This window comes from Ursus maritimus, unplaced genomic scaffold (assembly GCF_017311325.1).
Source record: "Ursus maritimus isolate PB19 unplaced genomic scaffold, ASM1731132v1 scaffold_31, whole genome shotgun sequence".
NCBI lineage: Eukaryota > Metazoa > Chordata > Mammalia > Carnivora > Ursidae > Ursus > Ursus maritimus.
The window spans coordinates 3,152,263-3,165,982 of record NW_024425675.1 but is presented as its reverse complement, the minus strand read 5'-3'; the positions used below and the strand labels follow the sequence as shown (position 1 = coordinate 3,165,982).

The 13,720-nt window shown below is 38.1% G+C and overlaps 1 protein-coding gene across 14 annotated transcripts in view; it reads right to left on the bottom strand.

Annotated features, from left to right (window-relative positions):
- PARD3 (par-3 family cell polarity regulator) overlaps nt 1-13,720 on the bottom strand; it is a 633,307-nt gene that overhangs the window by 271,302 nt on the left and 348,285 nt on the right. For all 14 annotated transcript variants that reach the window (XM_040645256.1, XM_040645263.1, XM_040645257.1 and 11 more), the window contains 2 exons: nt 7,536-7,627; nt 4,957-5,040 (listed from right to left, as the gene is read on the bottom strand). In XM_040645256.1, the coding sequence (XP_040501190.1) occupies nt 4,957-5,040; nt 7,536-7,627 (176 nt within the window). The remainder of the gene's footprint in view (nt 1-4,956; nt 5,041-7,535; nt 7,628-13,720) is intronic.

Genomic DNA, 13,720 nt, shown 5'->3' with positions numbered 1-13,720 from the left:
GCCATCACTCCATCTTTACTGCAAATCTCTAGAGAAAGACTATGTCCTGTTCATCTTTGTTTCCTAGCACCTAACACAGGAATCATCAGACGGTAAACGCTTGGGAAGGTTTCCGCCTGAATGAGAAGAATCTACCTGTAAGCATTTCTGAGAACAAGGACCATGGCTGTGTCTGCCTCCTCAAGACGGATTTCTATGTTTCGGAGCAGCTGCCTGTTTTTTCTTTCCCAAGAACAACCTAACTCTGAAGAACCATTACTATCAAGTCCATGCAGAAGTTTAAAAATGCAATACAAATACTGAGGGGAAAAAAACAAATATTTCTGTTCTTTCCCAATATGAAAACTGGTAATGCCTGAAAAGAGTTGACTAAAGAACCTGCTTTTCTTAATCTCTTTGTCCCTTATATAAGAAAGCTACACAAGATTTTCTTCTTTAAATGCCAAATCAACAGCGATTTAAAAATGATTCAGTTATAAAACAACTCGGAGTTCTGCAAAGGGATACTTGTCTACTCCAATGTGTTCTGTATCTCTAAACACCATGGTAACCAGTGCCTGATGGATTCTGTGAAATTGCTTCCATTGAATTAATCCATACCGCATTTACTTTTCTATCTTATTCTCCTTTTGCTCCAGGCTTTTCATCTATTTGTTTTATCCTAATATCCTCTCACATCGAGGGAGGAAATGTGTAATAAATGACAGAAAATGACATGCTTGTAATTGAGACACTGGTTAAGTCTCATTTAAATGGGAGGGCAGAAAGTGGTTCAAGAGGGCAGTGTAGGAAGATCCCGAACTCATGTCCTCCCAAAGACACAACACGCAGTCAGGTACATATGGAGCCGTTCCATCAGAAAAGCACTTGAGAACCAGCTGAATAGCTATCCCACAGGAAAGGATGAAAAGACCACACAGAGATGTGCTCTTGCCAAAACACCCCAGCAAAGTGATCCACAATTGGGAAACATCTTAAAACACGACACAAATATAAATCAAGATATACATACATGAATCAATACATATACACAGCTTCTCCCTGAGGAGCAAGGGGTTTGTACTCCACGCGAGCTACCACAACCCTCCGGGCCTGCACCAGAGCAAGGAACCCCCAAAATGTCTGGCTTTGAAAGCTAACGGGAATTACATTAAGGCGGACCACAGAGCTATCAAGAACAAATATTTCCCTCTCAAGGGGCTCACACACAGGACCCGGCTCAAAAAGCAGCAGTATGAAAAATGTCTAGACCATAGGTGAAGGAATTTCACTTGCTAAACTTAAAGCATCTACCAGAGGGGTAGAAGTCTGCTGGTCTTCTCTCCAGGGTCAGAATGCTGGCAGATGCCATTTTTACAGGTTACTTCTACTTTGCCAGTGATAGTATTGCGGGCACCATTTTTTTGTACCTCACTCTAGCCAACTAACAGCTACGGGAAAGTAGCCCCTTCTCCCACTGCCAGCACCTCCAGGTGCAGCAGGTGAGCAGGCCCATGCCTTGCACCCTTAGCTGCTCGTGCAACCCTGCCATGGTTGAACAGGCAGGTATAGTGCACACAGGGGATGGTTCCTGAGCACCAGCCTCAGGTGGGGTGGGGAGGATTAGAATTCTGGACTCCACAGAACTGAAAGAATTGCAGCGACAGCTCAAGAGACAACCAAGTACAAGGCTAAGGTTAAATGTTAAGGTTCATCTCCTACACAGAGCCACTCCCCAAGACAGGGAGATATAGCTGTTTCACATAACGCACAGAAACAAACAGAGAGTCAAGTAAAATGAGGAAACAGAGGAACAGGTTCCAACTGAAAGCACAAAATAAATTCCCAGAAAAAATCCTCAATGAAACAGAGATAATTTATCTGAGAAAAACTTCAAAGCGATGGTCATGAAGATGCTACCTAAAGTCAGAAGAAAGTGGGTGAACACACCGAGAACGTCAACAAGGAGACAGAAAAATGTAAGAAAGTACCAAATGCAAGTCACAGAGCAGAAGAATACAATAACTGCTGTGAAAAATACACTGGATGGAATCAACACAAGGCTAGATGACACAGAAAAACGATCCGTGACCTGAAAGGGTAGTGGGAATCACCCAAACAGAACCGAAAAAGATCAACAAATAATTTCAATGGGGATGGATTTAAGGATCTGTGGGAAAATATCAAACATACTACACTCATATTATACAAATCCCAGAAGGAGAAGAAAGAAAGAAGGGGGCAGAAAACTTATCTGAAGAAATAATGGCTGAAAACTTCCCTAACCTGGAGAAGGAAAAAGATATCAAGGTCCAGGAAGCACAGAAAGTCCCAAATGAGATGACCCAGAAAGATCAACACCAAGACATGTCGTAAATAAACGTCAAGAGTTAAAGATAGGGGAGCCCGGGTGGCACAGTTGGTTAAGGGGAAAAGACAGTCTTGTCAACAAGTGGTGTTGGGAAACCTGGACAGCTACATGCAAAAGAATGAAAAGAATGAAACTAGACCACTGTCTTAAAGCATATGCAAAATTTAACTAAAAATGGATTAAAGAGTTGAATGTAAGACCTGAAGCCATAAAAATCCAAGAAGAAAACACAGGTGGTAAGCTCCTTGATATCGGTCTTAGTGATGTGTGTGTGTGTGTGTGTGTGTGTGTGTATAGACACAAATACACACACACACTTTATCTGACTCTACAGGCAAGAACAACAAAAGTAAAAATAAACAAATGGCGGGGGAGGGGGTGCCTGGGTGACACAGTCAGTTGAGTATCCGACTCTTAATTTCAGCTATTTACAATAGCCAAGCTATGGAAGCAATCCAAGTGTCCATCCATAGATGACTGGATAAATACGTGGCACAGATCTACAATGGACACCACTCAGCCACAGAAAAGAATAAAATCTTGCCATTTGTGACGACATGGGTGGACCTTGAAGTTATTAAGGTAAGTGAAATACGTCAAACAGGGAAAGACAAATACCACATGATTTCACTTATATGTTGAATCTAAAACACAAAACAGATGAACAAACAAAACAAAGCAAAACCAGACTCATAGAAAACAGACTGGTAGTTGCCGTAGGAGAGGGAGTTTGGGGGGCAGGGGTTCAAATGGGTGAAGGGGATCAAGAGGAACAAAATTCCAGTTATAAAATAAATAAGTCATGGGGATGTAATGTGCAACACAGGGAGTACAGATAATAATATTATTAACTTTGGTGACACATGGTAACTAGACTTACTATGGTGATCATTTCACAATATATACAAACGTCAAATCACCATGTTGAACATCTGAAACTAACGTAATATTGTACATCAATTATACTTCAGTAATAACAAAAAATGAAATACCGGTTCAGAGCTGGTGCATACACAATTAAATCTCATTTGTGAAAAGTTGTATCGCAAAGGGAGATAAAGGTACACTAATATTTGGAAGCTATAATCCATGCACTTTACCTTATCGTTTTTTTCTACTCATGAAACATATGAAAAAAGATGTAACTTTTGAGATCATTTAAAATTGTATTCCTTAAAGGAAATAAAGCAAAGGCCATTCTGAAAAAGAACTAAGCGTGTTTAAATGAAAGTACCTTGAAGAAATTTCAAAGCTTCTCTGGAGTTTAAAAATAAACAAAGAGAAGGAGGAAAAAAGGGAAAGCAGTCACAGCCCTGTGACTATAACACCACCTCAAAATTCAAGGTGAATTTCACAGCTTGTTATGTAACACTAACTGTCAAAGCCTCTTACTCCAGCAGAGTTCTAGGTAAATCAAAGTTTCAGCTTCCAGACATTCCATAAAGTATGTGCTTTACCAAAGAGGTAAAACTTGGAGTCACCACCATTAGGAGCATTCACCAGGGAAGGCAGCACAATTGCTCAAACACTCCACGAACAAAATTAAATAATTTAATCACACACTTAATCACTGACAGCCCATCTGTTTCTTACAATATACTAGATGTTTATAATTCGTGGGCAAGAGTGTAAACTATGTCTTACATTCTCAGTCAGTGGTCTAAGGCCGCTTTCCCCTTTCTTCTCCCAGTGTAAAGGAAGTAAAAAAAAATAATAATAATAACAATAAAAGAAAGAAGAAGTTCAAAATAAGAAGCCGAGTAGTTCACAAGTATATTTCACTGGGTAATTACTGGATGGGGATTGAAGAGAGGACACAAACTTCAGCCACTTAACAGCTCACTCCTCCAGGACAAGGATGCGAGCGTTTCACTGGCTACTGTCAGAGATGCTTCAACCATTAGTTGAACAAAATCAATTCACAGTATTTAAAGATATAAAAACAAAATTTTTAATAAACCCAATAGTTTTTTCACAGAAAGCAGCAGCAGAATAAAAGAAACTCATATAACATTTGAAGTTTTTAAAGATACACATTCTAGAAAGTAATGAAGTCATTAATGGTACAAAATTCTGACATCTGAGTGTGTAGAGATTGAAGAGAAGGAACCACAGACGACATGGCAGGAAATAAGTCGATAGCTTATTTAACTTCTAAAACTTTCAAACATAATCATAAAAATCTTACAAAAATTTAAGAACTAAATAAACCTAAAAACGAATTTAAAATGATCATTACCTAATTATCCAGATCATTTTTACTGGATAAATTTTTCCAGAAAAGTGCTTTAAGCTCTCCCTTAATTTTGCAAATTCAGCTGGAGTTCTGACTCTAAAATGTTTCATCAATATACGGCAAGTAAAGTGTTTGCAGGGATGTGTGGTGACCAATAACATTATTAGAATCATTTAAATGCTTGATTTCTTCATCAGCGTAAGTGCTTTCTGTGATTATGATGTATACGTATGAACGAAGGAGCAGTTGGCCCCAAACGAAAACGTTCCTATTAAGCATATGCTAAATCAACACCACTCTGTATCTGAGCATAAATGAAGATAAAACACTCAACATTATGATTCAATTAAAAACCTCCAGGATACGTTACCTGCCGCCTCGAGCACTGAAAGGCACTACATGGATTCCCAGAGGCCCTCCATCGTTGGGGACGCGTACGAGCTTTACCATATCACTGTGAGACAATGATGAATGAGGGAGCGTGAACAGGTACTGTAAACAAACCAAAACCGAAACAAAACAGAACAAAAAAAACTGCTACAACACAGACACGCCATAAACAACAAAAGAGAACAAAACGAAAATCTCACCAAGCACACACGCGTCCACATACACATTCTTGGAGGATAAGCGTGGTGATGAGAGCAACAGTAAACACTACATACCTGAACACTAGTCTGATGGCATGGAGAGAGAGCAATCATCGGAAATAACTACATTAAAATGACACAGAACCATTTTTCTCGGACCATACTCTTTTATGTGTAATACAAGTACACGTTTTGTAAGTCAAATCTCTAGACTTCCACTGAAAAATTTCCATTCCGGTACTTATTTCAAGGACAACGAAGATTAAATGAAGAAAGGTGTTTTGGCTGCAGAGTACTTTAAAATTTACAAAGTGCTCCTGCGTAGGTCACATTGTCCATCCTTCCAATAATCCAATGAGGTCAAAGCTTCTGTTTTGCCTCTGTAGTTGACAGGCCAGGTGTGATCCAGCTATCTTTACCTCCCACATTGTTCCACAACAATTCAAAGTCCTAAACTTCGGTAAGTGTACCACAATGCCGGGAAAGAAACTCATTCCTCAAAGCCAATAGACACCTGCTAAAAATCAACTAATTTCTGTAAGTGTTTGTAACTGAACCTTAAATTTAGTCATGAAGAGAGATATAAGTAACACGAAGTTACTTCTATTACATAATGAAAGTACTTTACTATTAATAAGTCTGAGTTTAATGAAAACTGGTGTAATTTGGAGAATGTAAATTTTATAAATCTTTTAAATGAGATTTCATTTTCTTTATAGATTTTTTCCGTGTGTGTGTGTGTGTGTGTGTGTGTGTGCGTAGTGCACAGAAGTCTAAACAGGTCATGGGGCGCCTGGGTGGCACAGCGGTTAAGCGTCTGCCTTCGGCTCAGGGCGTGATCCCAGCGTTCTGGGATCGAGCCCCACATCAGGCTCCTCCGCTATGAGCCTGCTTCTTCCTCTCCCACTCCCCCTGCTTGTGTTCCCTCTCTCGCTGGCTGTCTCTATCTCTGTCGAATAAATAAATAAAATCTTTAAAAAAAAAAAAAAAAGAAATCTAAACAGGTCTTACCTGACAATCAATTTTTAAAAATAGTATTTCAATTAAGTATCTAGTTGAAGCAACTATAAAGATTACCAATGGATTTGACAAAGATCGCAGTTTAGTTTTTATATAATGGAAATGCCAGTTATTCCACGATATTTCTTAAATGAAAACCTAGTTACCCTAGATACTATTAATGTCCTCGTTATGTAATACAAAGACTAAAAGAAAATTAAAGACAGTGATATCAAACAAATCAAAACAAAATTAAGAATATGTGCATAGATGTAATCACATATGCTAACTAGGAAAAAATTAAAATTCTGCCAAACTGCCAAAATATTTACTGAAGTAATGCTATTTAAATGAATTATTTTTTTATATTTTCATAGAATTTCACAACTTCTTATTTTAGATACTGTTACATATCATTTCAGCATCCATTTAATGATTAGTTTGTCAACTGAAAACAGTATGGTGACTTTAATAAATGTATTTTAATCCACCTTCTTTCTAAAAAGAACTAGGACATAGCAAGTAATTCTTAACTGTGATAGAGAGTGTTGGTTGCTGTCTATCTAAACATAACTCGATTCTAGACTGTTTAGTCTCACTGAGAAAGTTCTGAGAGACTTCCCTTGGAAGACAAAGAAAAGACAGAATGAAGAGTTTAGATGCTAAGATGTAGGCCCCCTCCACTTTGACCCAAAGTCAAACAAAACTTCAGAATGATTGCCCTCCAAGTCTAAACGACCAAGGGAAGAAGTTCTGAGAACACCTTCCACTTAAACATGCCAATACTTAAGATAATTGTAAAGTTGTGATAATATAGTGAAGTTTTCTTTGTCCTTTTATACGTAAACTCATGTTTAAGGGCCCTAACCCCTGACTCTAATTTTTCAACAAATATCTTCAGAGAGTCCATTTCTTCAAATCAAAAAATATATATACTAAAATGTCTAATGCTTACATGACCCAACTGGTTTTTCAAGCAAAGTATATCTACACTTTTTTTAAATTTAGCAAAGTTGAAAAACAAACAAAGGACCAAAACACTGACATAGAAAGCAATGTGAAAGTTACAGTGCTGGTAACATGACACACATTTTCAATCAAATACTATTTTATATTATCATTTAATAGTATTTGCCAAGGCATGAAACCAGGACAGATACGTGTGAATTTCCATGCTATACTTCTTACATTAGGTAGTTAACTCAATAGATGAAAGATGCTCTTTGGGAAACAAGCCAACGCAAGGCATGTTTTTAACTAAGCACAAACATTCCGCATGCCATATGCTTTTGGAATTCTTGCTGCTATCAGTGATGCTACACGTATATTACAAATTTAGTTAAAGCCATCAGTAACTTACTCCAGAGTAAAGCTGGGTATGTTCTCCAAACCAGTGTCGGCATGTCCAACAGGTTCAACACGACTATTGTCTTCTTCGGTCCCATCCTCATCCTAGAGACACATGCACAAAGAAGAGAAGTATACTCTGTGTTAGGTTTACTTCCGTAATGTGAAAGGAAATTGGATAAAACTGGAGTTTAGTAGGCATTCTGACCACGTGAACTAGGTCCTTCCTCTAGGGGGATCAGCTTTCATGGTAAGATGGGTATGTGTATGTGCCGAGCTGTATTTTCAGGCCACAGTCTCCTGAGTTGGCGTACCCCAGGAGGGGGACGAGACACCATGGCGATAAGGAAAGAACTTCTACTTATGTGAACTTTCTTGTCATTTGTATTTCACTTTTTGATGTATGTTTTCAGGAATAATTATACACTACCACAATGTTATGTTAATAAACAAACGTACAGGGTACAGGTGATACACGTTTAAAATTTTTACTAACCCAAACAGTTGAGGCCATTAAAAACCTTAACAACCAGCAAAATCTTCAATGTTCCTCAGTTCCTACTAAATCAGCTTGTCAGACTGAGCTTGCGGTAAGTACCATCCTAGACTCAAATCCATCATCATCTGAGATTTCACACAAAGTTACCCTAAGCCAGCTGACTGGTTATTGACAGGTACCTATGAAGGCATTAAGATCTTCGCCATAAAGAACCGCTTCTGTTTACTCCTATTATGAAGGACCAAGCATAGGCAGAGGCACAAACAGCAAAATAATCAAGCCCCACTTTGTAGCCCTCCTTTCATGAAGGCAGTATTTTGTAAAACATTATGTTCCAACATGTTGTAGAAACTGGGTAAGTGTGCTGGCACTACGAACACTGCAGATGGAATAAATGTGATGGTTCCTAAACAGAAATGAAATGCCACTCAAGACCATGCCTTACGTTATAACCCTGGCCGCCGTCTTTTCATTACGGAGTTCACAGGGAAGTTGGCTTCTCAGGATAATTTGAATAATAAACATGACTGACTGATACCAAAGGTCTTTTTAACCAAATGAGAATATTTAGAAAAGACCTGGAACCTCCAATGAGACTCGCTAAGAGGCTCGGTGGGCTTCACCTCGGATCCGCAGTGTCTAGTACCCAGTAGATCCTCTATAATAATTTTGCTAATAAAAACAAGATCTTCCCTAGAACTCTTTGGGATAATAAGTTTCCAAATACACATAAATAAAATTTATTTAATCTGTTTCTTGGAAGTATGTATGTATAACTCATATAAACATATAATTCGTGAGGTCTATCCTTTCTGCTATATAAATTTGGTAACAGTGATTTTCTATGTGAATTTACTGAACCACCTATATAGAAGTCTACCGTTAGAGAAAAATTTTATATTTTTAATCACGTATGAGAGACTCATAGTAGAAATGTATATGACATCAACAAAGACATCGGTCAACAAAATGATAAACAAAGGTCGTAGGTTCAACACAGTGTTAAGCAATATTTTAAAATCTTCAAGCAATATTAAGGCAACACAGAGCAGTTGATAACACCCAATTGGCAATTCCCCTGAGAAGCCACCGAAATAAGAAGGTGAATGCACCAAGTTTTTCTATGAGTTGCAAACAGGTTCCATGTGTCCTCAATGGCAGTGCACTGCATGAAGTGAAGGGACTTGAAGACTGATGATCCTATGATTTAAGAGGCTCTGACATGCACCTCTTAGTCATCTGTCTCTTTTAAGCACAAGCACACAATACATTTCAAAGGTTAACCAGCATCTTGAACCTGCCTAAGGACCACACTTTAAATGTAAACAAGAGCTCCTGAATTAAAGCTTTTCCATGGGCAGGGGGGTAGGAGGGAGAGCAAAGTGATTGTTTATAAATCAGATGGAAAACATAAAAATAATCTTTCAAGTTAAAAGCATTTCATTTCAGGATTCATTAATAATTTAAGCACCACTGAAATGCCACCATGATGCATAACCAGCAAAACACCTAAGTTGTACTAGGAAACGGCCACATAAAGGAAATGCCCCAAGCGACAGTGATACAACAGCCACTGATAATTTACACATTCGCTGCTCCCCCAGCGGCCATTATCAGGCCCCAAGAGCGGGCAGAGGGCTATTTCATGCAGCTGCATATGGTGTTCGGCTCAGATCGCGACATTCGCTGCCCCGGGGCTGAGCTACCATTGTTGTGGGAACCACAACTTAAAATTCCCCAACTTCTGGACGGGTAAGTACCAGCTCCGGTGTTGCTTTATTTTGTTGTCTTGTACTTTTAACACGCTGTGACTGAACATAGCTACTTTCAGCACAAGTTAGATACTGAATTCCATTATAGACACAGAAAATGAAACTTGGCTTTTATTTATGTCATATCAATACTGAAGGCCTAAAATATTAATTTAAACTACACAATGTTAAAAACTTCCAGGTGAGAAAATACACTTTTTATCTTTTCCTTTCTCTCCATTTTATAGCAGAGCTCAGGTTCAAGAATTAAACAGACTTGGGTGTGAGCACCAACTCTACCATTTGCCAATTTTATATCCTTAGGCAAGTTATATATGCCTTCTATATTTCTATCCCTTCCTCTGCAAAATACAAACAATAAAACTATCTTCCTAGGACTACTGAGAGGGAGAAGATAATCCGTATCACAAGCATAACATGGTGTCCAACAAAGAGTCATTGCCCAGTAAACGGTAGCTGGTACTGAAAAGAGAAATAAATAATGCATGACATATAAAACATACTGCAGATAAACGATTTAAGGTAATGTTACACAATTATATTTTAAGAGTATATATTCATCCGTTCATACTTTATGCCTTACAAGGCAACTTAATATTAAATATATTATCTACTCGATTAAATACAAAATCTACATTTGGAAACATTCATAAAACCTGATTTGTTGCATTTTGCTATATACAAAGTACCTTCATTGTAAAATGTCTTTGAAATGAGAACACACATTTAAAAATATAAACAACTAAATGCCGTATACAATGAAATAAATGGCACAAGGAGGAAAACACTATGGGTTGCTGGGTGAGGAAATTTTCAGAGGAAAAACGAAGGTCAAGAACTATGAAGAGGGATGCCTGGGTGGCTCAGCAGGTTAAGCGTCTGCCTTCAGCTCAGGTTATGATCCCAAGATCCTGGGACAGAGTCCAGCATTGGGCTCCTTGCTCAGCGGGGACCCTGCTTCTCCCTCTGCCTATCACCCTCTCTGCTTGTGTGTGCATGCACTCTCTCTCTGACAAATGAATAAATAAAATCTTTAAGAAAAAAAAAAAAAAGAACCATGAAGAGTCTATGATTTTTATCCCACTCGAAGGCTCCTAACTTAGCTTGCATAGCTTCGTGGATGCTAGCAGAAAAAATGAGACCCCTGGGTCAGAGACAAAGGACAGTTTATTACAGCAGGAGCCAAAGTATCACCCTGTTATGCACTTTTCTCCAGCTCAAATTCTTACGAAGTGATGTGCAGAGAACCACGAACGCTGGTGCACACAGAATAAACCTGAGCTTAGGGAACCCAAATACCTTACGCAGGCGGCAGCATGTCTGCCCGCTGCTATGGAGGGAGACACCGGATCCGTCTTCCAAGGCTGTTTGCTGTACATAAATCCTTGCAGGGACAGTCCACAACAAAGGCCTCTGCTCTCAAGGCATACAAAAATGGAAGAGAACGACGGAGAATTATCTTCCAACAACAGAGCCTAATCTAAGCACTGCCAAATGTATGACCTGTGTGATTGCTAGCAAACTAAAACTAGGAATATCAGTAAAAAAAATGCTCTATCATAACAAGGCCTTTTAAAGTAACATTAAATTCCACCAGATAACAGAGTCATACCTTCTATATTAAAACAAATTTTTCAGTGAGGATTTCTATGTTCAACCAACCAAACAAGAATCAGGTATGAAAGTTGAAAAAAATCTTCAGATATGCAAAGTCTTTACTTCCCATGGACGCTTTCATATTAAGCTATTTTTGGATGTGCTCCAGCAAAATCCAAGAAATTCAATAAAGTAATGGACAGAATCCAAGGAAAGTCCAAGAATAAGGTAAGAAGACAGCTCAGAGAAGAAGAAGCCAAGTTAGATTAGAGCAACAGGATAGAGAAGTCTGGAAAGTCTGACTCCCTGGGAAAAAAAGAAATTAATAATTGCTCTGATATTTTTGAACATTTGGGAAATACTGTTTGACAGACCTGTTAGAGAATGCGGGGGGGGGGGGGGGCAGGAAATATACAGATAAAACAAAATCGATTTTTAAAAGGTCAAAGCAATTGACTCCAGAAACAACAAAGGAAGATGTGTAGGGGAGGAAAAAAAAACTCATCAGAGTACCTACTTGGTCATGCAATGAGCCATAAACTGCCTTCTAATGTGACACTGGCTACTGATTTCACTTAGGCTTCTGATGTAACACTAGCGAAGATACAGGAACAAGGCAAGTAGAAGTGGCAGAAAAGGAAACACCTTCATCTTCCACAGATGCAAGTCAACAGATGTCAGTAACTGGTAACCAGGAAAGTGCAACCTAAATATTTTATTTAGAAACATGCAAGTAAATAGCAGAATACATATCCGCATAAATAGTCCCTCCAGGGAGAGGGGCTGGGAGAACTGGGAGGAGCAGAACAGAGTGCTCATTTTTTCTTTAAAAGCCTCCTAGTATTATTTTTATATTTTTATTCTGACTACATATTTGAGATGCCCGAAGGACCTAAGGCTGGAAACCCAACCTGCCAGCAAGGCGGCATCCTTGGAAGGAGCAGTCCGCATACCTGTCCCGGAGCTACTCCTTCCCAGCTCAGGTGCAAGAAAAGACCCACATCAGCAGGCTGCAAGTGCTACTCTGGCTTCAAAGCCTCATGCCTCATGGAAGTCAGGACCTCAAAACACCACCAGAGGCAGAGCTGCTTGTCACGGATTTATCGTCTTCTGAGTCCATACGCTATTTACTAATCAGAGGTCACTTTTACCATATAAGGACCGTGGATGGAAGCCTTTATCAGGTTTTTAGAGAAACAGAGCAAAAAAATAACCAAAGTTTAAATTCTTGTGCAGAAGAGGGGAAGATTTTGTCAACCCTTTGCCTACCATATATATTATATGGATCTAAACAAATGTTTAAAAAAGATGGATGAGTTCTAGTCAAAGGAGAGGAAAGAATAAGAGAAAATGAGTATTTGATAAGCTTGGGTGAGGAAGATGAGTTTTAGATCAGGTTAGAAATGTGTATTAGACCAGTGGGGATAAAGACATATGAAATTATTTGTTCTCTGCTTGTAGGAAAAATTATTTTATTCTCTTCCATAATATGAATAATACCAAGGCTAACCCTCAACTTGAAAAGCCCTAACAGAACCAAGGGATGATACACTCTAAAATCACAAACTCTCACATGAACTATGTGTTTAAGAAAACTAAATTTGCCTAAACTCCTAATTACGTTTTTCACTTCAAAAATTATCTAGTTGTATTTTTTCCTGTTTGAGTACTAAATATCTTCTCCATAATCATAGATTTTATGGATATATATATATATCTATATATATTTGGATATATATATATAGATACATATAGATATATATATCTATATATATCTCCAAAAACATAAGTAGATGTCATTGCAAAGAAGGAAAGGATCTGTAATTAGAACACTTAAAAACTGAATACTGCCTCCATAGATCACCATAAGAAAGAAGAGGACAAATCTGTAACCGTTTGCTTATAAAGCAGGGAAATGAAAAGCACACGTTCTGCTTCACAGGAACACAATAAAACTTTATCTAGAAACCAACCACCTGTATATCTGTATTTAAACTCTTAGTTCCAAGGAATTAAATATTGTGAAGAGTTATTACTTGAAAAAAAATGCCTACCATTTTAAGAAATGATTTATCATTTTAGAAACATTTTATAAAAAACTAGTTATTTGCCTCCTTAAATTTCCTGCACACCTATCTTTGATCTTTATGCTTAGGAAACACAAAAAGGAAATGAAAGTTCTGATGGTATCTTGTTAAACAAATTTACAATATTTTTCAAGTGTTTTTATTATTCTTAACAATAAAATAATTTAATGGGTTCAATTATATTGCGACAAAAGCGCTTAAGTAAACAGTCTTTTTCACACTTTTCAGAATGCCTCCAAGACTT